This window comes from Zootermopsis nevadensis, unplaced genomic scaffold (genome assembly GCF_977971745.1).
Source record: "Zootermopsis nevadensis isolate Lab colony 2312 unplaced genomic scaffold, Znev_1.0 Znev_ptg000012l, whole genome shotgun sequence".
NCBI classification, from domain to species: domain Eukaryota; kingdom Metazoa; phylum Arthropoda; class Insecta; order Blattodea; family Termopsidae; genus Zootermopsis; species Zootermopsis nevadensis.
The window spans coordinates 15,643,105-15,671,039 of record NW_028259144.1 but is presented as its reverse complement, the minus strand read 5'-3'; the positions used below and the strand labels follow the sequence as shown (position 1 = coordinate 15,671,039).

At 36.5% G+C, this 27,935-nt stretch overlaps 1 protein-coding gene across 6 annotated transcripts in view; it reads left to right on the top strand.

Moving 5' to 3' along the window:
* Positions 1 to 27,544, top strand: part of LRP1 (LDL receptor protein 1) — a 156,268-nt gene extending 128,724 nt beyond the window's left edge. For all 6 annotated transcript variants that reach the window (XM_087348131.1, XM_087348128.1, XM_087348130.1 and 3 more), the window contains 18 exons: positions 991 to 1,236; positions 1,955 to 2,158; positions 2,789 to 2,877; positions 4,675 to 4,929; positions 5,388 to 5,668; positions 6,798 to 6,976; positions 9,118 to 9,341; positions 9,952 to 10,125; positions 12,467 to 12,618; positions 13,394 to 13,615; positions 14,978 to 15,116; positions 16,054 to 16,199; positions 17,569 to 17,674; positions 19,038 to 19,263; positions 20,727 to 20,984; positions 23,819 to 23,983; positions 24,965 to 25,091; positions 25,335 to 27,544. In XM_087348131.1, coding sequence (XP_087204257.1) covers positions 991 to 1,236; positions 1,955 to 2,158; positions 2,789 to 2,877; positions 4,675 to 4,929; positions 5,388 to 5,668; positions 6,798 to 6,976; positions 9,118 to 9,341; positions 9,952 to 10,125; positions 12,467 to 12,618; positions 13,394 to 13,615; positions 14,978 to 15,116; positions 16,054 to 16,199; positions 17,569 to 17,674; positions 19,038 to 19,263; positions 20,727 to 20,984; positions 23,819 to 23,983; positions 24,965 to 25,091; positions 25,335 to 25,490 — 3,349 coding nt within the window. In that variant the 3' untranslated portion in view covers positions 25,491 to 27,544. The remainder of the gene's footprint in view (positions 1 to 990; positions 1,237 to 1,954; positions 2,159 to 2,788; positions 2,878 to 4,674; positions 4,930 to 5,387; positions 5,669 to 6,797; positions 6,977 to 9,117; positions 9,342 to 9,951; positions 10,126 to 12,466; positions 12,619 to 13,393; positions 13,616 to 14,977; positions 15,117 to 16,053; positions 16,200 to 17,568; positions 17,675 to 19,037; positions 19,264 to 20,726; positions 20,985 to 23,818; positions 23,984 to 24,964; positions 25,092 to 25,334) is intronic.
* Positions 27,545 to 27,935: the final 391 nt, after the last annotated feature.

The window sequence follows — 27,935 nt, the reverse complement described above, 5'->3', positions numbered from 1 at the left end:
GTAAAAAAATATTCACTTTACAAAAGAAAATTATTAGATTATTGGCTGGTGTAAAACCTAGAAATTCATGTAGAAGTCTATTTAAGAGATTAGAGATCTTAGCTCTACCTTGTGAATACATATTCTCATTAATGAACTTTATTGTAAATAACCAAGAACTCTTTCAAACTAATTCTGCTGTACACAGTGTCAACACAAGGAATAAAAATCAGCTTCATAGACCAATTGCCAACCTCTCATGCTTTCAGAAGAGTGCATATTATGCAGGAATCAAAATTTTCAACAGTCTACCATCAAATCTCACAAGTCTTGTAAATAAGAAGGAGCAATTTAAGGTAGCATCAAAAAGATACTTAATTACACACTCCTTTTACTCTGTCAATGTATTTATGTTGTTTACAAATAAGTAATAAATTTTTTTTGTATGTAATGGGTAGATCTATTCGTAGCTTATCATTTCTGTAGGTGAATACTTTGTTTTGTAGTATGTGAAATTTATATAATAGTACGAATTGTACTTTATAATATGTATTGTATTATTATTATTTTTATTATTATGACTTTTTCCACATCCTATTGTCATCTGTCGTATGGATCCATGGAATGTAAATAAATTATTATTATTATACTGTTCCATATTAGTATGTATTTACTTATGGTTCTTAAACACTTTATAATTGTAAACATATAATGCACATGATTCTTAGTATCACTATAGGTGCATCATTTTAATGTATACTTCTTAATATGATTTGTTTCTATCTAATATTTTTTGCTTTAACATTTCTTGTCTCTCTATTATGGAGATGTAATACATACATGATAAGTTCTGTTTACTAATAATTTTGACAGTAAAATTCAAGATGGAGTTATTTATATTTAGTTGGATCTTAAAAATATAAACTTTATGCTTGACTGTTTTAAGACATTTTGACTTTATAAGAATTATCTGGCTTTGGCACTACAAATGAATAATGTTATTCTTGACAGATGCATTCCTGGCCGCTGGCATTGTGATTATGACAATGACTGTGGTGATCATTCAGATGAGGATGGCTGTGTTCCCCGGGAATGCTCTGAATCAGAGTTTCGCTGCGGTGATGGTCGATGCATACGTGGAGTTCATCATTGTGATGGGGAATATAATTGTGATGATCACAGTGATGAAAATGATTGCAACACAACCTGCAGCCAGTTCGAATTTCAGTGCCAGAACCCACATTACTGCATATTCATGTAGGTTGCGCTTTTCCACTCATGTTAATCTCCAGGTCTCCAGTTTTTTAGTTAAGTTCAATTTGTAATTTAAAATCATGTAATGATTCCAATGTGAAATTTATAAAGTGACTGGTATGTTTTTTTTAAATTGTATAATAATGTTTTTTCCACCTATGTAATGTTCAGAAATTGGTGGTGCTATTTTTCTTGCAGTAATGAAGTTCTCATAAGTCATACTTGTTTTGTTGCTGTTACATTGTAAGTTGCCAGCTGCACTGCAGCAAGCAGTGTGACTATTGGCAACATGTGGACAAAGTGAGAGAAATAGTGCAGCTGGGTTGTAGAAAATGAAAATCGGGAAATCGTATGATTTCTCATTGGCTGACATTTGGCATGGTTAAGTTTACTGGAATGCAAACTAAACCTTGTTTCATACATATTCTACATGCATAACCTTAAGAAATTGATGGTTCCAATGATTTTGTTCACTATAATGTAGTTCTTGTTATAAGTTATACTTGTTTTATCTCAGTTGTTCTGTACCATTTTCTTTGTGAGAGCAAGGAAAACCACAGAAAATATCCTTCATCATGGCTGGTAATCCATCTTAGATTTGAAGTGGGTACATTCCATCTGAATTGTAATAGAAATGTTTATAATATCAGGTTTTATTCATGTGGAAATGACATGTGCATTTTACTATGCCACACTTATTATGCCAAATTTTTGTTAACAGAGAATGGAAATGTGATGGAGACACTGACTGCAGTGATGGTTCTGATGAAGCCAATTGTAATGAGTCATGTCCAGACAACCAGTTTACTTGCCAAAATAAGCAGTGTATTAGCCAGTCTTGGCGCTGTGATGGGGATGATGATTGTGGTGATAACTCAGACGAAACTCAGTGTGAGACTCTTGCTTGTCCTCCAGGTCGACACAGGTTAGTGTGCATACATATTGTGTGAACATGCTAGTGCTCATGCTTCTGAAAGTTGTATCCATGTTTTATGTTACAACAGTTGCAGCAAACAGCTACTATTAAAGTTAAATTGCTACAGAGAAAGATACAAGATAATTTTTTAAAAATCTATGACTAAGATAGCTGTCTCCGGGGTTGTAGCCACGAAAATCTCAAATCCTATCTGTAACTAACTTCATGGAGCAGAATCTTTTGAAAGTTAATGTGCACCTGTTCAATAAATTCCCCACATTTTATGGAATCCAAACGTTCATTTCAGTGTTCTTAAGAACCCACTATTGGTTAATATTCTCGGCCAGTTCAATCAAGTCCATTGCCCTAATATTGTTTTTTAAAGATCTGTTTTAATATTATCCTCCATCTATGCCAAGGTCTGCAAGTGATCTCTTCTTGTCCTTTTTGATTTGGTAACCCTGCTAATTCTGTGCCACTCCTGTCCATGACTTCCTTCACTCCCACTAAATCTTGCATATACTTCAGTATTTCTCTTTCTATTGTTGTCAGTTGAACTGACTTCTAGACTCTTGCCATTCAAGTTCCAAATGTCATCCATAAATTAAATAATATTAAAGAGTTGGGTCTCTGTTTTAGGTGCAAGAATCATATCTGCATCTCTCCTATAAATATTTGTGATGGTATAAACAACTGTGGAGACTCATCTGATGAAGACCCTGCAACCTGTAAGTGAATTGAATTATCTTGTACAGATTAGAGTAGAATTTATTTTGCATAGTTGTCATTTTGTATGCATGCATATATGAAAAATTTTAAAATGGTGCATTCTGTCTTGCAAACATATTTTTCAATACATGATTCAAAAGACTATTGTGAATTAGGATATAGTATTTACTAATATCAGAGATTCAAGAAAATATCTGAAGTTTCTGTTAATATTAAGAGCACTTTGTTCTTTATGGGGCTGGCCGTTGATTTGTTATACTTGAAATAAGACACAGCACTAAACAATGCAGAAATTGAGATTATTACTTTCACTCATTACAGCTGTTTTGATGCAAAGACTAATTGTAGGGATAAACTGGCTTGCTGGCAACATGACACATGTAATTCTTGGATAGAAAGAAAAATGTAATGTGTTTTCTGTAAGAAGTTTATTTTCAGAACTTTTGCTTTCACCACACTTCTTTTTTGCTATTAAGCCATTAATATTATTGCCAGTTGTAATGATAACCATAAATTTATTTTGCATGTTAGTATAGGTTTAGATTGTTTGTTTGTTTGTTTCTTTATCTGTGTGGCAACTGTTAAATATGGTCTGAGGTTCTCATGGCGGTCAATATGGAGATGGCTGTCTTTTGGGTTGTAGAAGTTTACCGACATTTCAGAGGTGTTTGCTGCCCCCATTATCAGGACCAAGAGAAACTGGTTTTTTGTGCTTGGCTTACTCATTGCCATGATGATGGAGGCATCAAGGATCTCTGAAACACTGGTAAACATTTACCAAACTATGCAGTGCTACAACCCAGAAGTCAGCCATCTTCAGTATGGCGAGTTACACCAGTAAGTGATACGATATCCATAGCTTTTTTTATTTTGTTGATGCCTGGGTGATACCGTAAAGATTGGCTCTTGTAATTTAAACCCTCAACAGGCTATATTTCTCTTAAGTCACACTAGAAATTATGAAAAATTTACCATTGTATTTTCTTTTTTGAGAGCTACTGGTAGTCAAGACAGTAATGAACCTTCAGTTTCCATAAAAGGTATGAAATTTCTTGAGCATACTAATAGTTTGTCAAGAAGAGGACTCTGTTTCATGGAGTTCGGTAGTTGGTTAGTTGTTATATATATGTGTGTGTCCTTTGAATCAGAAACAAGCACAGAAACAGAAACTAATGTGTGGAAACATTAATTACTTCTATAAATTTCCATATGAAAATTTAAAACAGGAAAATGTATTCAGTTATTTTTATATGAGAGCTACAGATTAAGAGTATAGATGTCTTTCATTTACCTCTGCAGTATCAAAATGAAGCAGGTGAGACTGATTTTTACAAGGAATAACTATGTGTAGAATAAATTCCTCTCTGGCTACCAGCTGTGTCAGTGGTTGAATGGAGAAAACACCAACGTTTCAAGAACCATCTTAATCCTAATCCAGAGGGTACTGGAGTTCAGTATCATGGGGACCTGACATGGCTGGTAGCCTGAGAAGAATTCATTATACTTAGTTGCCATGAAAGTTTTACATCATACAAACTTATATTTGTATTTCTTGATGGTGAAAGCTTTATCACATGAGTATTTAAAGAGATTGTACACATTTTGAACCGAATTATATTGTTTGTTTATTTCTTTTATCTTTTGTCTGTTTTATTTATTCTCTTTTTATAGAGGGCAGGGAGACATAAGCTTGAAGAAATTTTCGTGATTTCTGTTTATGTGCCTGCCACACTTAGTAAGGATCACATACTAATTTGTGTAGAATCTTTGCAAGCCACATGGTCATTTGTTTGCAGGTCAACAGTCTGGCCACTGTGCTACTGATCAATTCAAGTGTGCCAACAAGAACTGCATTAGCAGCAAATTCCGCTGTGATGGATTTAATGACTGTGGAGATGGTTCTGATGAAGAAGACTGCATTCAACCACCATGTCATTTTGGAACCTGTTCACAGATCTGTGTAGAAAAGAAGGGAGGAAACTTTTCTTGCCACTGCGCTCCAGGTTTCATAGGGGAAGGAACATCGAGGAACAGGACTTGTTTGGCGAGAGGTAACATTTAGTTCAATATCAGGTCTTCAAGACCTCATTTCTATCGAGACAAACGCAGAAATATTTTAGGGCTGAGGGGCATCATGATTTGTCTAATGGATTGCTGATGACAGCTTCTGTGCTGTCTAAACTTATCCACTTGTTACTGTACTATATTTTTTTTTTGTCATACCTATTTTTATTCATCAGATATAACTTTATTAAAATATCTTCTTTTCCATCCTACTTAAATATAAGTTTATTAAAATATATGAGACTAACATTTTACTTGTAGTTCTGTATGGGTGTAAAACTTGGTTTCTAACCCTAACAGAGGAGGATATGTACATGTAAAAAGATTTTGATTTTCTGCAGGTAATTCTGATGTGTACATGTAATTTTTCATTCCTTCCAAATGTAGGCAAATGAAGACTGACACAGCTTACGTCAAATTCATGTTTAATGTCTGTGCTTTCCAGGAAAACCTGCCCGCCTCATTGTTGCTGGTGAAATGGATCTAAGAGACTTGAATACGTACAAAGCTGGCGAAAACTCTCTAATCCATGCCCTTAGCAAATCATTTAATGACCGTGGTCAAAAAGTGGAGTCAGTGGATATATTATGGGATCTAACAAAGCCAACAATATTCTGGTCTGACCACCACAGCAAGATGATCAGGAGGTCTTATTTCTATGATTTGTCCTCAACATCGAATCAAACCCAGTCACGGAGAGTGCAGCGAGATGACTTGAACATTGTGGTAAGCGATCAGCAAGTCTTTTAAGGATCTAATACTTTTCTGATCCTTACATGAAATTTAAACAGATGTGAAACATTGTAGCCTGAAATTTGAATGGCATGCTGTAGCATGAGTGAAGAACAGTTAAGGGCTCATCCATGTCTCACATTTTTCAACAACAATGGTCCCAGAGGTCATTGTTATTGCTATTGCTGCTGTTCCTATAGACACTGTTGTTTTCCTTTTGTTTATTTTATTATTGTTGTTGGAGGTGGTTTTGGTGTCTATAATCTTACCAAAACACAACTTTTGTCATGGTACCATTCTTCTATCACGTTTAGTTTACGAGCTACAGAAACCATCTTTATTGGGACTTGAATGCAGAAGCTATCCTGACTGGAGGTTTTCATTATTTTCTGAAGGCTCTCCAGGTATAGAATGCTGAAATTGGCAGTCTTGTTAATTTGTTTTACATTGCAAGAGATATATCTTTGAGAGACTTTTTCCTCTGCCTTTCCTGTATTACACAACTGTATTTCAATATAGTGAAGGTAATTATAAAAATATCATCTCCCAACAAACTTTACAGAAGTTAAAGTTTCTCGTAAATCTAAGCATCATGCAATGAAGATGTGGGAGTTGAGAAGTATAAGATTTTGGCACTAGGTCACTAAATCTAGGTGAGTGGTTAGCTTGAGCCATTTTGCAGGTGGTTGCAAACAGAAAAGGCCTTGCTTCACTTGGGAGGATAGCCAGTAGCCAGTCACATAACCAATTTAGCTCTCTTGGTTTGGTATGCTTATGTACACGTTAATTGATTATCTATCACATTAATCACATTAGTTTGCATATTTATTACAACTACATTTTATTGAAACAGGCATTTCTTGAATACATGACACCAACATTCTATAGTGACGGAAATGTAATTATGTTCAGTCCAGCTTTCTTAGGTTTGAAAAATCTGAGCATTAAGTTGTGTGCACAGAGGGCTCCAAATTTTTCATTCTGTATTTTTGTCTTGAATATGTTACAACAATCCAAGCAGTGGGAATTCATTTCACACCTCTGCAAATGGAAAAAAATGTTTTTAATTCCATCCGTCTCTTGATCAGCCATTTCACAAGTGAATGTATATGTTTATTTTCAGGCATCAAACTTGGTAGACCCACGTGGACTGGCTGTGGACTGGGTGGGCATGCGTGTGTATTGGGTAGATGCAGGACTTGATGTGATTATGGTCTCTGAATTAACTGGAGATAAGAAATGTACACTCATACACACCGAACTGGATCAACCTCATGACATTGTTGTGGACCCTCAATCTGGGTGAGTTGTGTGTTTTACACACATGACTTGATTGGTGATTTCTACCACATTGATTAAGAACTGAAAGTTAATGATTCACTGTAGAGTGTGAAACTCTAGTGAAGGCAACAGAATCTCACTCTTCTTTCTAACATTCTTGAGGACTGTGACTATTAACGGTATTTACAGCATTACTGTTGCATAAGTTCATAAAATGCTAAACACTGAACCATTTGTTCAGGTTGTTTCCAAAAGATGCTGCACTTTTTAATTGCATATATTTACCAAATTATGTGACAAACATAATCATGTATCATGTCCCTGAACACAGCAGCCTCAAGAGTGAAAGTCAAATGAAAACAATTTTGGTATGTGCACCGTCAGTTTATAAAACTGCAGTTGTCTTTGGTAATGTTGCATTTCACCAGCCAAAGCTTGTTCATTGGTGCTGATAGCAGCTTCAGATCTTGAGTTGTGTGCAGATTATTCCTGTAAACAGTATTAAGCAAATTCCATAAGAAGAAATTGCATGGGTTGAGGTTTGAAGAGTACACTGGCCAGTACCAGCCATAAGCAAAATGTGCAGGAAACTTATTATTCAGAAATTGGTCATGGAAATGTTGATTGATAAAAGTAGGATTTGAGAGTCTCATGACAGTGAGCATGAAGATGGCTGTTTTCTGGGTTGTAGTACCATATAGTCTGGTAGATACTGACTGATCTGCCAGACTACACAGTGCTATATCTCAGAAGATAGACATTTTAATATGTCATGAGAACCTCAAATCCTGTATATTGATAATTGTTTGAAGTTGTTGAGAAAGACTATAGACTGTGCAATATTTTCTGGTGTTTTGGTTTCCTTTGTATGTGTGTGTGTGCGTGCGCGCATGTATGTATGTGTATGTACAGTGAAACCTCGATGCATCGTTTTTGGCGGGGGTGGGAAATAAAAACGATGAATACGGGAAAACGATAGTTGCGGGAAAGCATTAAGAATTTTAAAAAAACTGAATGTTTCTCTTTCAAAGTTACTTCTTTTTACCAAAAATGCCTTTAATGGACAACTGGTTTGTCGAAACTTACGTTTTAGGCCAAACAGAGCCCTTTCCACGTTCAAAATGTTTTCCTCGTCACGTTCACTAATATTATGCGCATAAAAGAACGACTTCACTTTTGCCAATGCGCTTCGGCAAAACTCGGCACAGCTTCGGGCTCGCAATAACAGGAATAATGGAAATACTATTACTGCCGATCTCAACAAAACGTAGCTGTAGAAGACACTGAACCACTGGAAACAAGATGAACCAGAAGAATGAAAAGTGTCGCCCGCCTTTCCTTTGTACTTATAATAAAAGCATTTGTGAAGAAATTCACACTGCACATGCCATCTGGCATCGCTGGAACGAAATATGAGTGCACCCTAATTAAACTCATAAAATTTCTGACAATGAGCACCGCCATTCACTCCAACCATCACCCCTGCACCGGTGACCCCTCATTCCAAAAGGATCTGTGCTGGTTGGGCGACATAACAGGTTACCGCTACTGTGTATTCCAAAAACATTGTGCATCTTTCGGTATTAATTTATCTCTAAACCCAGCATTTTAAATTCTAAAAACATGGCGTAAATTTCGTTATAATTTCTCAGAAATGATCATTGCGGGAAATTTGTGGGCCGGGACTAAGATTTTTGAACGATCGATGCGATAAAACGATAGTTCGAGGAATGATAGAAGCAGGAAAATGTAACATTATTTTATATAGGATGTATCCGGGACCGAACAAAATGGACGATGCATCTGGGAAAATGATAGTTTGGGGAATGATGGATAGAGGTTTCACTGTATACACACACATATACATATATAAACACACATGCACACCAATAACACACTTCTTCTTGTTAATGGTCCCAGTCATTTAAAATAACCAACTAGTCTGTTTATAGCAAGTCTATTTGGCGTTTTCTTGCATTCCTGCGCATAAATGTTTCTCTTCACTACTGAAGTTGAACAACAATAGCAGGCTGCGAAAACGTTTTCACTACAACACTTGTCTTCAGGATTTTCAGCTTGGTCCTGTTTCACCCTACAATCATAATACAGTTGCAGGATATGTGTCAACTATGAATACAGATTTTTTTTATTATTTCTCATAGGCTTATGTTCTGGTCTGACTGGGGTGTGAATGGTCGTATTGAATCAGCATATATGGATGGAACTGGGCGTCATTCACTTGTAGATACAATGGTACAGTGGCCAACTGGACTTGCAGTAGACTACCCAGCTAGAAGACTATATTGGACTGATCCCAAAGCATATACTATAGAAAGTGTAGATCTGAATGGACAAGATCGTCAGGTCATCAAAAGATTCCCACATAGTAAGTCAGTGTCATGACAGGATTCCAAAGGATCAAATTTATGTAGGATTTGTGGTTTTTATGGCAGTGACTCTGAAGATGGCTGTCTTCTGGGTTGTTGCGCCGTGTTGTCTGGTAGAAGTTTGCCGACGTTACAGAGGTCCTTGCTGCCTCCGTCATCATGGTGATCGCTTCTACCAGACTACATGGTGCCGCAACCGAGAAGACAGCCATCTTCAATCAAATTAATGGCTTCATTTACTTTACGTTATTTATTATGACAGATTTATAGTTCCTCAGGGCTGGTTTTGATTCTTTTAAGTTTCTTGTTTTTGGCCGTTAGTGTGAAACTAAACTGCAGATTTGGATCTGGATTTTCTTTTTACATCTGAAGAGTTCAAAACATAGGTATGAGTAAACTAAGACATAGTTATTAAGTTATGAATGTTTCTTCTTCTTCTTCTTCTTTAAAGACTCAGAAAGCAAGCTGGTACATTACTTTCTATGCAAAATGTTACTTCAGTGAATGTAATATTATTCTCCATAGCATAAATATACTTCTTAATTCTTACTTGTGTAGCACTCATCATATCTGACAACAGAAAAAATTAAATTCTTTTTAATTTTATAGGGGAGAAACCATACAAAGTGGAAGTGTTTGAAGACAACCTGTATGTTAGCACATACCAGACTAACAACATCATTAAACTGAACAAGTTTGGACGTGGTGATCTGACATACCTGACGCGGGGACTGAATAGAGCATCAGACATCCTTATTGTTCAGGAAAACAAGCAAATGAACAGTAAGTTTCTAAGCACAGTCTTCACCTGGGAGATAAATAGAGTGATTTTCTCACAGAAGGGGCATGATTTAGGATGACAGTTCAGAACACAAATTATACTATAAGAAACAGTATGGAGATCTTTTGGTTAATATATTTCTCTTGGCCACCATTTCCAGAATGGTTCTGGGGCCACCCAGTCTCATATATGGTGGATATTGGTGGCTCTTTCCCCAAGAAGGAAAGCAACTACAGTGTGAAGCTACGATCCTCCAGCTAGTGCTGTACATCTACAATGCATGGAGCTTATCTTAGAGCCTACAGTACACTTTCATGGAATGAATTGTAGTCACAGACACAACTTACCCTTTATTTCCTACCTTTAACACTTTGCATATCTTTCTAAGTACCAAACAGTTGGATTTTTAAAATCGAAGTTGCAGTCATTAAATAAATTATTTTCCCTCTAAACTTTTTATTATGTGTGTTTTATATACAGGAATGCCTCATTTTATTGTGCTTCACAAATACTGCATTTTTTACAAATTGAAGGTTTGTGGCAACCCTGCGTCAAGCAAGTCTATCGGCGCCATTTTTCCAACAGCATGTGCTCATTTCGTGTCTCTGTGTCACATTTACTACAATAAATATAATTTAGTATTGGATGTTTGGCATTGTAGCAGCATTTCACACGATTTTAATTGTGACCGGGAGAGAGTTCATAGTGCCAACAAGATTTGTTGTACAGTAAAGGTTAGAAAGGGTATAGAGAAATAAGGTTTGAACTGAACTGAAATGTAGGTAGGGCAGACATGTCATTAATTTCAAATTGACATGTCTTCAAGGTGTTTTGCAAAGCTGTGTCTGTGAAGTGTCCCTAAGGGTGACTAAAGCAGCCAGTTCTGCCATAATTTGAATATTTCCCTCAACCCAACAAGCAAACATGGCTAACTACACAGTGTCTGTAGCATCTGTACTTTCATCCATGGGAACAGAATTGACAACACAGTTTAAGCACTTGGACGTTAAGGCACAAAAATATTTCTGAATAAATTTTCTATTTCCCTTGCTTTTATATCTTTTAATAAAATGATGTTTGAGAGTGTTTGCTTCAAACTGGACAAGTAATGTCAACAGTGCACTGAAGGCATTCCTTTATAAATTCTGCAATTTGCAGTTTTTTCACAATAGGATAAGTGACTCACTGTGGCACTGTTTGCTGCTTGAGCTTTTTCCTTTAGCAAAAGTGACTGTTGACCCAGAAAGTTGACTTTTTAATTGTTGTAATTTATCACTCCAAAAATGTTCTTCCAAGTCACTGTATGTTGAAGCATGTTTTGTACTATAATGCTTCTGATGATTATAATCTACCATTACTGCATTCATATCTTTGTAAATTAAACTGTGCCTTTTGTTTAAACTCCACAAATAAGTATTTGAGAGATCACTTTTCTTGCAATACTCGCATGTAGTCATACGTAAATAAGTAGTTACTGATAAACAGACAGCACTCATGCTTGAAAATACCACCAAACTATCTTATGTGAAGCCCCTATATAAAAGATGCATGTGTTTATTTGCCATGTTTACTTTGTCTTTGGAAGTTAATAGTACAAGGAAATGATGATGTTACATGGGCCTCACTTGTGGACTAAACAGCTGGCCACAGCCACCACCATCATGCAAGTACTGTGATGTAGCCACTGTTATTTCCAATCACAAAATTTCAGTACTACTGCTAAGCATTTCTTGTAGCCAGTAAGTCAACAATTGTGACTAGTTTGTATTCGGCAATTTGTTAGTTTTATTACTGATTTGCTTAAAATAAGTATTTAATTTTGGTTGTAACCAGTTTTATCATACAGATTGATAAATACCAGATGATCACAAAAATGCATATGAGTTGTACAAATCACATCAGGGGGGCTGTGGGTTTAAAACCTCTGGTTTAAATGCTGTATTCCTATACAGAAGTGGTGATTTGAAATGGACGGCCATTTTTAAAAATATGGTTTAATTTGCTATTCCTGTAACTGGTTCTTGCAGGTGCAAAACTTTTTGAACATATTATATAGCATTTATAATTGGATAGGATTTAGGATGTCTGTTAAACCAGACAAATAATTGTAAATAATAACAAAAATTGGTGCCTGATGACATATACATAGAGTATGCTTAATATTCTAATCAGAATCTGAAATTAATTAATCCTGACTGATGTCATCATTCATACTGGTGCTATAAAGTAGGTCATGACTGCTTCCTCTCCACTACCATTTCTCATTGTCTTGTCATGTACTACTGTTGTAAATAGCCTTCCACAAAGACTGAATGTCTTTAAATATGTTGTTTAAACTTACAGTGAGTAATCCATGTTATCGATCCCTGTGCCACAATTCAACTCTTTGTCTGCTGGGAGCCAGCCGGAGTCAGACAGAGCCAGGCTATTCTTGTGTGTGCCCAGATGGTTTAGTGAAAACCATTGCTAGTGACAACAAGAGCAACAGTCCACAGGTAGGATTTGAATTTGCAACAGCCACCCTGTAGTTACTCTACTGCTCAAGATATATAGTTTGTTCAGTATTAATAGAATTAAATGACAGTTACAATAATATATAGAGAATATTTTATTATGTTTTAAACATAAAATGCCATGTGAGATGCAAGGTTTTCACAGCAGTGAGAATGATGTTTTCTGATTTTGATGGTGTATAGAATCAGAATTTTGCTGAATTTTGTTTCATTAAATTGTTATTATAGGACTTTTAATCACCAGAAAATGGTATTAATTTTGTATTATATGAAAATATTACGAAACTGTTATTGCAATTAATGGAGTTAACACTTATCTTTGAATTTTCATTAAATTTTTGTTTAAAACTGTGTACTAAATTTTCAGAATTATATTGCTACTTATTAAATTTTCATGAAATTTACAGTTTCAAAATGTAATGTTCAGTAATACAGCATACAGTTATCAGTTTATTGTTGTGTTATTAGTGGTACTTAAAATGGAATAGCACCTGGAAATTGAAACAATATGCACAGGGCATTGTTATTGGTTACAGCAAGAGGAAACTGAAAATGTGTCAATCCTGTAGGATTACACACTTAACTAATGTGAAAACTTGGAGTCAGAGTTAATGAATTCAGTCATATAACACCAGATTTACTGCTGAGATTCTACTTTCAATTTGCCCTTTACTGAGATTGTAACAAGGTTAAAATGTAAAATATATTTTAGTACCATATGTATACTGTAATTTGTATGTGATTTCCCTGTTGTCAGGTTGTGTGCATACCAACTGTGAGACCTCCGAAGGTGTGTGACTTAGACTGTCATAAAGGAATGTGTCAGATTGTGAACGATGTTCCTACATGTAAATGTCTGTCATTGTACAGTGGTGACAGGTGTCAGCACTACCGCTGTTCACAGTATTGTAAAAACAAAGGTCTGTGCTTTGCAGACCTTCTGGCCACTTTTTCAAGTGACTCTTCACCTCCACTTAAGGTAATTTACACACATCCTCTCTATTTACACTTGAGCTTTATAACATAATCAAACATGTAGGATGCTCTTGTCTGTTCATTCTCATAGTTCATGTTCCAAACCATTTGATTTCCTAGAAGTGAAGTGTGAGAGTTCTTCTGTACAAGTGTGTTTTTGAATAAATTTCATTTTAGCCTGAATTGGTACACTGTAATCGATGGCTTACTGCACAGACACTAGATACAGAAGAAGATTGTTTCTTTTTAAGGTTTTAAATTTATTTGAAAAGTGTTTTTAATTTATTCTGTATTTAATTGAATACTATGTAAAAAGTGTGCATCATAATCCCTTATTTTTCTGATCAGTACAATAAATTACAGCTTCTTGAATACCAAGTACCTGATTTTATATTAAAAGAATGTTATCAAGACCAGCTGTTAGAGACAATCTTGAGCCAGTTCTGACTGTCTCTCATTTTTTCTCAATTTTCCAAGTGTTTGTTTTACAAAGGAGTAAGAATCTGCTTCAGTTGAACTGAATTTATATCTTACTATTGCATGATACATGTGATTCATGAGGCATGGATTCTGACATTGCCTCATTGGTGTGGCCACTTTTCAGACAAAAGTAGTTAGTTTTTGTGAAACTTTTGTTACTGTATAACTGTATAATAATTAACTTACTCCATATCTTATGGAAGCTGAAAATGCATTACAGTGTTACAAGAGCCTATGATTCATGTCCTTTGCCAGATGAATCTGTATCACATCATCACACCTTGTTTCTCTCTGGGTAATTTTCCTTGTATTGTAATATTTAAACTGAAACCACCCACTTCTGATTTTAATGTTGTATACACCATACAAGCTATTTCTCCTCTTGCTTCACTGATAGTTTTCATGCTATGTTTTTTGGTCTCTTCTTTCTGTTTTCCATTCAGGGTTTATCCAGCTACTTTCCAGTTTTGAACAAATCAGCACAGTATTATTTGTCTTGGTCTGTGCTTATGAACAGAAGTACTGAACATTGTGGTCAAGTGGTTAGCTCTCCTCCTTCATATTCAGGAGGTCCCAGGTTCAAATTTGAGCCCAGATACTATCATGACTGAGGTTACCTCTGGTTTTCCTCAGTCCTTCCAAGCAAATTCTGTGATAATACCTTAAATTAAGTGACTACTTTCATTAATCACCCTATCATTTTACACGGTATAGTCTGAGCCGCTGACAACATTATTAAATAAGTCATGGATACATAAATGAAAATAAGCATTTGATCTCTGCAGTAGTTTCATTTGGCGCACACGTCAGGGGACATTTAGTTCTAGCAATAAATAATAAATAAACAATAATTATGAAACTGTTACTATCCTGTCACCTGTTGCAGTGTAACTGCCCTCCTCAGTGGACTGGGGAGCGCTGTGAGTTCCCAGTTCTCATATGTGAGAATCGATGCCTCAACAATGGTACCTGCTACAGACCTCGCCCAGGTTTGGCACAGTGTAATTGCCTCCCAGGTTTTACAGGTATGTTAAATAATTATTCCTAACCAAGTTCTCAGTTTTCTTAATCCTGTAGATGATGCATCAGGCATTTAAATGTTCTATTTACAGTTTTATGTAGACCTTGTATGTATCTGCTGATTGCAAATTGTGATCCATAGCTACATAACTAAATGAAGGCAGTCTTTCTTGATATAGAAATAACCACTATGTTTTAATCACTTGTTACCCAAACAGAGAAGTGAGACAGCACAGTCATATATGGCTGGACCTCTGTAAGACAAGTCTAACATTTGCTCCCCATGTGGGATTCAAATCATGTACCACACTTCAAAGCTCAGTGTAGTTGTGTGAGCTTTGTATTTCGGTATGTATCCTTGTAAGTAGAAACCTGGTATCTTTCAGTGTGAAATTGCTTGTACTGCTACAGACATGTACGTGAGGCTCGTGTTTTTCGTGCTGCGCTTATATCAGCCTTTCATTGGTATTAGAGTCAGGTGCTGAGCCTTCGGAGCAGGTCTTGGATTCAGGACCAACTCAGTCCACCACAGATAATTTTACTTGATACTCAGAATGTTGGAGCCTGCAAGTTGATTATCATTCTTATTTTAGCAAGTTTACTTTCTCAAGTATTTCAGAACTAAATTGAATTTCTTTGTCATCACAACAGCATTGCACATTTTCTCATATAAGTCAAAGTACTTGAAACACGCTCAGTTTTTATTGTATAGAGTTGAGGTTAACATTAAGATGAATCTTGTGCAGATGGGTTTTGAAGACCACCGTCTAGAAGTGATTTAGGACTGTGCTTTGTTATTAGTGGTATTTAACTTAGATCATTTTCAGATACTATATTCACTGAATTTGCATCAAATATATTTTTGGTTTAAAATGTTCATGGAAGAACACTAAAGAAAAATGTGTAATATAATCCTTGAAATAATTTACTTGAATATTGCAGGGAGTCGCTGTGAGAATTGTGTCAGCTTCATATGTCAGAACGGAGGAATCTGTAACCGCACTAATGGCGTCGAACAATGTAATTGCCCCAGTGGGTACAGTGGCTTGCGCTGTGAAAGATCTGACTGTGAAGACTACTGTGTGACAGTAAGAATATCAAGCAATTCTTGTTTTGACTTTTCTCATAATAACTTATGCTACATTAATGAGTATATGATATGTGTGCATTTGCAGAAATTTTTTATGTGTTTTAAAGGTACAAGAACTTTAAGGTAACTGAACATTAATATATTTCATAATTTGTGCAGTGAGACACCTTAGAAGGTGGCAGAAGTTTGGTGAAACATGTAGGGATATATGAATATTTAATTGAATAGATGTATGGTTTATTTTGGCTTGAGTCTTGTATTTTGAGACTATTGATTGTTGGAAATTTTGCTTATGAGACCCAGTATTTTATGTTACTGACCATAATATTACTTACCAGGAATAGGAGGACAGGACAGTGCTGCACTTGGGATGATATTGTAACGTGGGGCGGTATTGCGACCTTAATTGTCAACCCTGATTTATTCATGTTAAATTAAATCAGTTACTGAGGTCTGCACATACAGTCAACTCTCTACCACAACAACACAATCTGAGTCTCTGTTCTCTGCCCTCGACGAGCACACACACACTCTCGCTCTGTCCTTCGAGTCTATCTGGTCCCCCAAGCTCGGCGCTCTTCACATTCGCCAACACATCGGCCCGTAGCACCCCACTGGACACACGCTGGCTCCTCAGCCGCCACGGTCCACGAACCCGGTGCTCTCACATGCAGCCGACCTGTCCTTTCTCAGCGCCACACTAGACCTCTCGTTGACTCCAATCACTTCGCTCTACCACACACTTCTCTTACTCCCGATTCACAGCTCTGTTCTTTCCACACTCATCACTTATCGCTTGCCACCGCTGTCCGCAACAGCATCTCACTTGCAACTACATCTGACTCACAGCTCAGGTCTCCTTCCACACACTCTTTCCACACTCTCCTTCCACACTCTCTTTCCAAAGCAACCAACCAACCAACCAACCAAAAAGCTAACTGAGGGCGGAGTTCTGCGCAAGCGCAAGCATCGTCCCTACCTAGGTGAAACCATTCCTGTGCACAAGGCGCATTGCTGGAAATGGTAGACGGTCTTAATATAAAAAACGGAAATTTTGCTGACGCTAACAGGGTACGTCGTGGCGGGAGCCTCGACCATTCAAACTGGGATCTGTTGCTGCTGATGGGAGGTTATCCCGTCAGGCAAGTAGTCCAAAAGAATTTAGTTGGTTGGATCTCTGGGGTTTGAACCCAGAGAGGGAGGGGCCGTTTCGGCTGAAGGCCTCCGCGGCATGGGGGGGGAGTGAAAGAAAGAAATTTGTATAAAGAATTATGAACTTATGCAATAAAAATCAAATGAACATTCAAATCAATTGTATCATACTAAATTAACCCGTTCTAAATGGGTACATTGTGTGTTATTTCCAGGGTACATGCAGCTTAACTGGAGAAGGACCTGTTTGTAAGTGCCCCGCTAGCTATGCTGGTAAAAGATGTGAACATGACAGTTGTGTGGGCCACTGCCAAAATGGAGGTACGTTCCTTATGTCCTAATACACATTAGAAAGCCAGGCAATTATTATTCAGTGGAACTGTGTTGATAGTATTGGACTCCTTAAGTTTCTTGTCTTTAGATATTGGTTGTATGCAGTATGTAAGATTTGAGGTTTTCACAGCGGTGAGTATGAAGATATCTGTCTTCTGGGTTGTTGCACTGTGTAGTCTGGTTGATGCTAACCAACATTTCAGAGGTCATACTGCCTCCGTCATCAGGGCGATGAATATGAAGATTTCTGTCTTCTGGGTTGTTGCGCTGTGTAGTCTGGTCGATGTTAACCAACGTTTCAGAGGTCATACTGCCTCCGTCATCAGGGCGATGAGTATGAAGATTTCTGTCTTCTGGGTTGTTGCGCTGTGTAGTCTGGTCGATGTTAACCAACGTTGTAGAGGTCATACTGCCTCCGTCATCAGGCGATGAATATTCATCGCCCTGATGAGACATTAGGAATATATTAGGGCCTTTAGGCCCAGTAGAACCATCTTGTGCTACATACATCATATATTGGAAATGGCCATTTCTGTGGTAAAATTTAAGATAACCACAAAACATTATTACATGTTGTTGAAAGGGCAGCTATGTTAATACTTTTGAAAGATGTTATGCATATAACACAAGGTATTCAAATTAAGGAAATGTGTATTGATACTGTAAATCTCATTTTGGAGATCTTAATAATTATGGATGATACTTTAACCTCTCCCTTCTCTTACTGCCTCCCACTTTCCCCTCCTTATCCATTCCCCTACTGCTCTAGTAACAATGAACCAGCAACTACCTACCTTCTGTCTGTATTCATCCACTTGTGGGCACATATCAGTGCTACAACACGGGCCACAGTAAAAATTGGCGAGTTTTTGTGTGCACTTATAATGTATATGTAATAGTATAGATACCTTTCCTTTCTGCTGAAAAACTAGATTCCTCTTACTACCAACAGCAGTACATTAAAACATAACAGGGTTGATTGAAATTTTGGATTTCGATATGAACATTTGGACTTCACTGTGCTGCATATCACATTTTTACTTTCAACATGGTATTCTTAACTACCATGTTGAAAAATGCCCACGTGGTTATAACTGTGACAAAGAATTAATTTTGCCATGTCTGAACTTTTTTTCTTAAAAATAACTTCTGGCATTAATAATTCCATTCATAAATAATGGAAGTCAGTGAACATACATTAAAATGCTCACCTTAGTACTTCTAAATTGTATCGCTTAAGGCACAGTTCCTTTAGCTTAGAAGTGGTTATGCATTTGAACCAGTTCCTGAGAACCTACTTCTGCAACCACCTTTGTTCTGATACATTTTCTCCATAACATTACCATTTCAGGAACATGTACACCTGGAGCTAAGGATCTAGTCTGTAACTGCCCACCCCTATTCACTGGACGCCGATGTGAGGTGGACTTGTGCTCTTGCACCCCATGTCTGAATTCAAGTCATGCAGATTGCAAGTGTCCATCTCAACGTCCTATTGAGTGCCAGAGTTCCTGCTTTCCTGGGCAATGTCAGAATGGCGGCACATGCATCCGAATGCCACATCAGTCCTACTGCAAGTGAGTTGACTTACATTGTTTCCCTGACTTGTTTTGGCTGTTGTACCTGTTTGTTGCAAAATGTACTGACAGAATCTTTTACCAAAATAGTAAACCACAGATAAACTTATGGGTCATAAATACACTACTAATGTTCTTTGAAAATTCCTGTTTCTTCCAGAAGAGATGTACTACAAATGTAATAAAACTTGTGTATGACCAAATTATTGCCCGAATTATTCCTGAAAATATGTCCTTTTGTGACTTTCAGTGCTTATTTCATAGCAGTTGTTCAGTTATTGGATGTAACTGTTCATTATTGAGTCTTATTGACAGCTCATTTAGACCAAACATTGCATTGTTGATAAATTATAATCTGAAATGTGAATATTTTTATTGTGATGGAATGTTCTTGTGCTGTTATGTGTAGTACTCCATAAACAAAATTCATATCTGCCAGCAACTTACCAAATCCACTTACCCATATTTTGCAGTATGCTTTATTCAAATAATGCTGTAGAAGTGTTAGAAATGTACCCATTCTTTGCCCAGATTTGTTTAATGCACTGCCAGAAATGAACAGTTATTCATATTAAATTCAGGATCTAAAATCAAAAGGATGTGTGATCTCTTCAAACTTTAAATTCTTTGCTACCTTGACAATTCATGTTAATGAATGTCTGTATCTCAGCTGCATTTCTATTAAAATAATGTATGCTGACTGTACTAATTTTATGTGTTGTGAATATGTATTTGCATTGGCAAGCATATCTGATAACAAACTTCATAGCAATTTTATTGTATAAAAACAAAAAAGCACTTTAACTATGATACCTGAATGTTATTGCACTGCTGGAACAAACTGAATTATCATTAATTCAGGTACTAAATACATTTCTCTTATTTACTGGCCGTCATAGCTCAGGTGGCAAATGCTGGCTTCTCACTGCAGAGACTAGTGTTCAGTACTGGGTGACTTCAAGTGAGATTCATGATATGCAAAGTGGCACTGGAGCAAATTTTTCTCCAAGTTCTTTGGCTTTTCCCTGCTAATCATCATTTCATTATTTCTTCATGCTCGTCTATCATAACTTTATGAAGTGTATGTTAGCACTGACCAAGCGGTACATTATCATATCCTTGGTCCTAAGTTAGGGCCTCATCTGTGAACTAGGACTTAGCTGGTCTCAGAGTAGATGTGTTGGTCGCAGCAATGGCAGACAACAAAAATCTGTGAGAGAGACAATCTTTGATGTATGTATTAAGATAAAATTGTTTTGGACTAGATGATGAAGTCCATGGAGAATCAGTAGTCTTGGGTATATGTTCTAGGCAGACAGTCTTGTGTGATTATTTTCATGAGTATGATAATTTCTGCTTTCTATTGTGTCATCTAGGAACAATTAGGGAGTTGAATCACATATTAACACGTTCCAGCCTCAGTTATCCAACATTTACCTCAGTGAAAATGTATTTTGTTCCAGGTGTACAGACGACTATGGGGGATGGGACTGTTCCATTTACAACGGGCGGCAAAATCCATGCCATGGTTACTGTAATCAAAATGGGAGATGTTCATACATCAAACAGGGTTTGAAGTTATCAAATCCTGTATGTAGTTGCTATCCTGGCTGGACTGGGCCTCGGTGTGAGGAGAAGTTACCATCAGCCTGCAAAGCCTACTGCTTCAATGGTGGAACATGTCAGGAATCACCAGACCCCAGCTTGAAACCTAGTTGCATGTAAGTTCATTTGGTGGTACTGAACATTGTGACATTGTAAAATAATTAAGGCTTATGTTTTTGTGAAATCAAGTTACCTTACCATACCAAAGCTTTTAAAAACTTAACCACTTCCCTGAGTATCTTGACATATTTTGGGCTGATGATTTATGGGGAGAAAAAATACCCGAGTTAATTCAGAACAATATTTTTTTTCTTCCATCCCATTATTAGTAATCTGAGTTGATTCAGGTTATGAAGAAAATATGTACAGCAGACTCTAGATGTTAGTAAATGCTGGACTGCTGTACTTTAATAAGCCACATGCATTTATATATTTTTATGCTAGGGCACATTAGGACTTTTACGCTTCTGTAACACAAGTTCTTGCATTAGCTGCAGTGTCATTTGTGTGTGCTGTGATTGAGAACAAGTTGATTTTTTACAAACAATGGAAGCTGGCATGAAATAACTCTGGATAATAATCATTACAATTATATAGTGTGATTAAATATTTTTCATCACAACATGTCTTTAATATTTTGTGGGTATATTCCAAATGTGAAATTTAAAAAAGAATTGTGCTTTTTATAAAATTTTCAGAAAAAAATCAGGGAATGGGTTAATATGTCCAATGGGGCACAGCATTGTGTAAACATGGTACTTTGGTTTAAGCTTTGTCTCAGCGTCATCTAACTGAAGATGGCAACTGTTATGTCAGTATGTGAAATTTAACAGTTCAAAGTCACATTTGTGATTAGGTGTGTGTATGTGCACTTTCATATCAGTTTTGTCTTGTTGAATGGTCCTTGATATGTATGGCATGAAGCTAGGTCTTTAAAGGATGATTAAACTTCATTCAATAATATTACAGTTATATCAGGACAACTAACACAGTCAAACTTTTTATGTTTCAAACTAGAACTGTCATTTGTGCTATTATGAAGATTAATATCAACTGAAAAATATTTCATGATAAGGACAAATCTAGTTTTTCCCTTCCTCTAATAAAAGAAATTAAGACAGACAGATGTAGTAATTGCATTACAGATTTCACCAATAACAAATTCTACTCAGCAGTGTAGAAGAATTTAGAATACATTCAAGATCAAGCTGTGATAAGGATTTTTAGCACCCCAAGTAATTCTGTTGTACAAGAATCTTGTGTCCTAGAACACAGTGATTTCAGGAAGATGATATTATGGTTTCTATAGCCAGGACATGTTGCAGCTGATATTCTCAAATGTGCTACCTTCTAAACATATTGTGATGTGTTGGGGTTGGCATTGTTGAACTGTTTAATGACATTGTTGTATTCATGCATTGTTGTATTATTATTGACATTGTTGCGTTTAGCATTGTTGTGTCTACATTGTTGCGTTTAGCATTGTTGTGTCTACATTGTTTCACCTAGGTAGGGACGATGCTTGCGCTTGCGCAGGCCTCCGCCCTCAGTTAGCTTCTTTGGTTGGTTGGTTGGCTTTGAGAGTAGTGTAGTAGGTGAGAGTGTGGAAGAAATACTGCGAAGAGAGCTGAAGTGTGAATCGCTTGTAGGAGAAGTGTGTTGTAGACGAGATTATTTTGTGCTGTAAAGACGTTTTAGTTGATTAAATTCATTATTGTTGGAAGACTTTGTGGTCTCTTACAATCCAACCAAGTTTACAACTGAGATTGGATTTGAGGTAGTAGACCCCGCAAGAAATCAAGGTTGTATACCGACCCACGCTACAATATCAAATATCCCAGTCTTTTATACTCTCCACTTCTGATGCTGCCAGATGCTTACCATTAAAGACTTATAAAAGAGAGCATATTTCATGATCACATACTGGCTGCACAGCAAATCACATCATGTTTGAAGACAACCAGTTACTAAGAGTGTAAAAATTATTTATTGAGGTAGTAGAGCACAGATATTCTGGGCAGTTCTAAATTATCATATATTGGACTATCTGTATTTGAAAAACTATGCTTGTTTTCCATAATTTGCATTGTTCATTTTCTTATGCCCTCCTCTACCCTTTGAAAGTAAGTCTTACTTAAACTTCCTGTTTTGTATACTCTCTAGAGAATATTCTAGTACTTATATGTGCATATAACTGCTGAAGTTATAAAACCTGTAAACAATAACAGCAATTGTTAACATGCTTGTAAGCCCAGTAACTAACTACATGGAGCATGGAGCGAAGTCCTTCTTGAGGTACTAACAGTCACTTCACTAGTTAATCTTTCTGCCGCTTATGGAACTTGCTGTTGAATTACCATGTTCAGAAGATCCCGTCACTGCTACCTGTCCTAAGCCAGTTAAATCAGTTCACAGTCTCCCACCTTATTCAGCACTGCCTTCTATTCAGAAAAGTTGTCATGGAAATGGAAGAAGTATTAAAAAAATTGCTTGAGTCAAAGGTGTCTGGGTCTGTTAACAGTCATCCTGAATGAACTGCTAAGAAGATTTTCTCCCACTTGACTGTCAAACAAGACCACAAATTTCTTGTTTTTTTTTTGAAAGTATGAAACATGGAAATAAGCCATCCTCAGAAATTTATAATTAATAAGTTCAATGTGTTGTTTCCTTCAAGGAAACTTTTTCACATGAATAATGGGACTCATTTAAAGTCTCATGAGGAAATAATGTTGAAGTCATTGTGAATTGTTTTTGTATAGTATAACTCATTGACAGTCACAATCAGAATAGCAAAAACCAATGTGCTATTATGATATTAGTATCTTTTAACATAATACATGAAGATAGAATGCTTATAAGTATATAAAATGGTTTTATGTGGGGAATCATGATACAAAGAAATGATTAATACCTTGGGAAATGTAGTTTTTGTATGTTGGTGTGTTACCAGATGCCTGACCACGAACACGGGTGACCGCTGTCAGTCTCCCGTGGCCCACGAATCAGATGGAAATAGTAGTTCTGTCATCATGGTGGTGATCATTGCAGTTGCTTTCCTGCTGGTGCTTGTGGGTTTCCTCTTGCTGGCTTACTACATGATGCGGCGCAGGAGAAGGTATTCTGAACTTTTGATTTTGTAACCATGTTCCTTCATATTGTCTTTCACATTAATTCTTTTATTTATTTTTTGTGTGTAGTTATCTTAAAATTGTAATAGGCATTTCTGGTCAATAGGTTTGGAAATTTACAGACAGTTTAACAATTCTGGCATGGTTGCCAGAATTTGTCCTTTGCAGAGCTGGTTTGGCATTCCCCACCCAGTCACTTCCCCATGCAAAAACACATGTATATTTTCATGTAAAGTGCCTGTTGTCAGAGTTTAATAAAAATTGGAACTTGTCAACAAACTTCAATACAACTCTCCAAATTTCATGAAAATTCTTTCTGTGATTCTCTAGTTATGTGCAGACAGGTGGACATACATGGCAAAGCTAACAGGTGCAGTTTTTCAGCTTTTAGTGCTTTGAAAACAAGAAGGCAGTGAATGAATCAACTTCGCAAATACATTTCCTGGGGATTTTACAATTTCTCATGGTCTGTGTGGTTTCAACCTCAGAAACTTAAAAAAAATGTAACAAAAATTGGCCTATATTTGATATTACTAAGTCTATTGTGTGTTCTGTGTTGTTCACTGTGTTAGACTTTTCATTATAGCCTATGTCTGTAGACTTTCACTGAATCATGTGAACATTATGTTACAATATGTATAATGTGCTTTCTGCAGTTTGTTTCCCAAGACAGAAGTAGTTACTTGTGTTCATGTAAGATTTGAGGTTTTCACAGTTGTGAGTATGAAGATTTCTGTCTTCTGGGTTGTTGCGCTGTGTAGTCTGGTTGATGTTTACCAACGTTTCAGAGGTCATACTGCCTCCGTCATCAGGGCGATGACGGAGGCAGTATGACCTCCGAAACGTTGGTTAGCATCGACCAGACTACATGGCGCAACAACCCAGAAGACAGAAATCTTCAAACTTGTGTTCAGTTATCCTATGTCTCTATTCACACAGTCCTCATACAGTGCTGCTTTTGTTTTCAGTGGGAAGCCATTCATGCATGTTCGTATGCAAGAAAATGTTGAAATCAGCAATCCTATGTACCTGCGAGAAGAGGTAGATGATGATGCTGATGCCATGGATGGGAACTTCACTCTTGACACAGACAAGGTAGGCTGTCTGTTGGCATGTGTATGCAACAAAGAATACTTTAAATTCGTGCTCAAGGCATAGATGTTGGTTTGCATTTTTGTATGTCTGCTGTCATGTCATGTGATAGGCTGATCACCTGTCCAAAGAGTTTCACCAAATGTCTAAATAGCTTAAACCTCGCATATGTGAAGTGGCCAAGGACCTTTAAGGACTAGAGCCATGAAGTAAGTATGTAAGCTACATGAATTTCCTTTTTTCCAGAGTGGAAACTTTGCAAACCCAGTATATGACTCGCTGTATAGTGTTGGGTCAGCAGGAAGTGCAACAGCAAACGTAAGTGAGGAGAAGAAAGGTCTGTTACAGCGAGCAAACAAAGATGGCCAGCATCCTCTGGAAGACACAAGAGATGGTCTTTAGCCTGTTCGAAAGTTTGTTGGGTTTCAGAAAGAACACAAAGCTACAGTGCCAAACATTACACCAAATATTTTCCCTCTCCATACTACATAGTAGTAGTAGTTCTGTCCCTTTCCATGTCTTAACTACTCAGGCATTTTCCTCTGTGTTTGTTTTTTTTCTATGTGTTCACTGCCAGCTCCATATGAATTGATACATTATTTTAATCAGTTTACAATGACCTGTCAGACTTTTACTTCTGACATTTCACCAGATTTACATCCAAGACATATTTTGAAATTATGACGAATGCTAATTGTCGGTAAAATAACTTTCTTCTTGTGCCAGATGTTAGCAAATTACATTGTTTCATTTGTATATGTTTGCTGGCTAACAGGGTCGCATACGATTTACAACGGCATTTGTGAAGTCATTCAGGTTTCTCATGGTGGATTATGAGTCCTGTTGGGTTACAAATATATTATTTTTATTGGTGAGCTTTATCATGTAATTAGTGGTATCCTCATTCTAGAAATCTGTTTATTAAAAGTTAATATACTAGGAAGATTGACTTTTTCCCCATTCTAAGACACCAAAGCAGTTTAATAAGGACTGCCTTTTGACATCCTCAGAAATTGTGCTTTGAAATCAATTTACAGTTCAATTGGCTTCAGTGTAGTACCATGAACACATCCTTTACTTTATTTTATTCCTTACATTACTTTACTTAAGATTAATGACCGCCCTCTACAGTATGGAAACTGGATTCCAAATTTAAATAATTGATTGGTTAAAAATGTGTCATTCTTGTGTGTTTAATGTTCCAAGCAGTCTGGAGGTAGAAATAAGTGATTGTCATGGATGCATTTATCATTCATGTGCTATTTCACAGCAGCTGTTGTAAATCTCATGTCCTTAGTCCATACATTCAAAAGATATTACCAGCAAATCAGGGAAACATGAAAATCTCAAGACAGAAATACTGCCAATCACTCTTGGAGAAGAATGTCAAAGCAATATGTTGTGCAAACCACAGGACTGAACTTCACCCCACCCTTCTGTTATTGCCAAGTGAGACATGCATTTATTTGTGGTCTGGTTTCTTTCATTTGTTTGCATTTAAAATAATTATATGTCCCTCACATTTTTCTTATTCATCTGTCTTTAAACGTTAAATGTATGCATATGCTTCAGAGGGTCGGGATAAATATTGTTGTGATGTTTCACATCAGATTGTTGTACAGTTGTCCTGTAACCACTTACATGAAGATGTAAATATTATTGTTTGAATTCAGGCTTACAAAAGTGGGGTTTAGTTTTAAGCAAATTGTTACTTGCACTGTCATAATACAACTAGAAACTAGTCAGGTTTCAAATGCATGCAAGTTTGAAAAGTGAAAAATTCTATAACGGAGTTGTGCTGACTGGTTGTGTTAACTGCAGTATGCTTCGCTGGTTGTGTCAATGCAGGTAGCTATCTGACATTGGGTTTTCTCTTCTGTGGGACATAAATTAACATTACCTTTTTTTCCAGGAAACAATTCCATGTCAGATTTAGGCAGAAATGTTGTCGACTAGCTGGAAGTTGACTTTGTTGTTGGAGGGAATGTTCACAGTAATGTTATTTCTATCTTTTGTTAATTTATGTCAAATATGGGAATGTGAACCTCCTTATAACATATTTTTACAGTTATATTTCAGTCTTAATTTTTATTTCTTTTATACATTTCATCTGTGTCATGTAAGTAAACAAATCCTGATCAAATTGTAAATCTGCTTGACATGAGCAAACTGTATTTCAGAATACTCTTCCATGACAGAGCAATATAACATTCTATGGTATAGATATTTTTATTGTTCAGTTCTTATGTTAGTGATATGAACTTTATTTCTCAACATGCTTATACCAACTTGTCCCAAGTGTGACATATTTTTGTACATAATAATTTAGTAAGTTTTAATGATTGTAAAGACTGCATGAATGAGTCCAGTCACTAATTTCAGAGTATTTTGTACATGATTAGAGATGTTCTGGACTTAAATAAAAATGCAGCATTCTTCAGTCTGCACAGATTTCAGTGTGTAGTTTTCATTTAACCTGAAACATTTTTATTGCAGGCAAAGTCATGAGACCTGAAGTGATACGTTGTTATTGTAGTTCCAGTTGAATGGATAAGGATACTGGTAACTTTCTTTACTTTAAAAAGTTTTACATTAACAGTTAAAAGAGATCTGTAGTGTAGCATCCTGGTACATTCTCTATACAGGCTGAGTCAGAAGTATGTTTACAAACTTCGTGTGTGTGTTCCAGGATCAAAAATAAGAAAAAAAATTCCTATGAACATGGGGTCGCAAATGTTTTCATTTTTCGAAATAATAGCCAAAAATAAGTTTCAAAGAATTACCTTTATATCAAAGTGAATCCAGCTTCCAGCAAAGATTTTCAGTTAACGTTCGGGCAGGAATTGT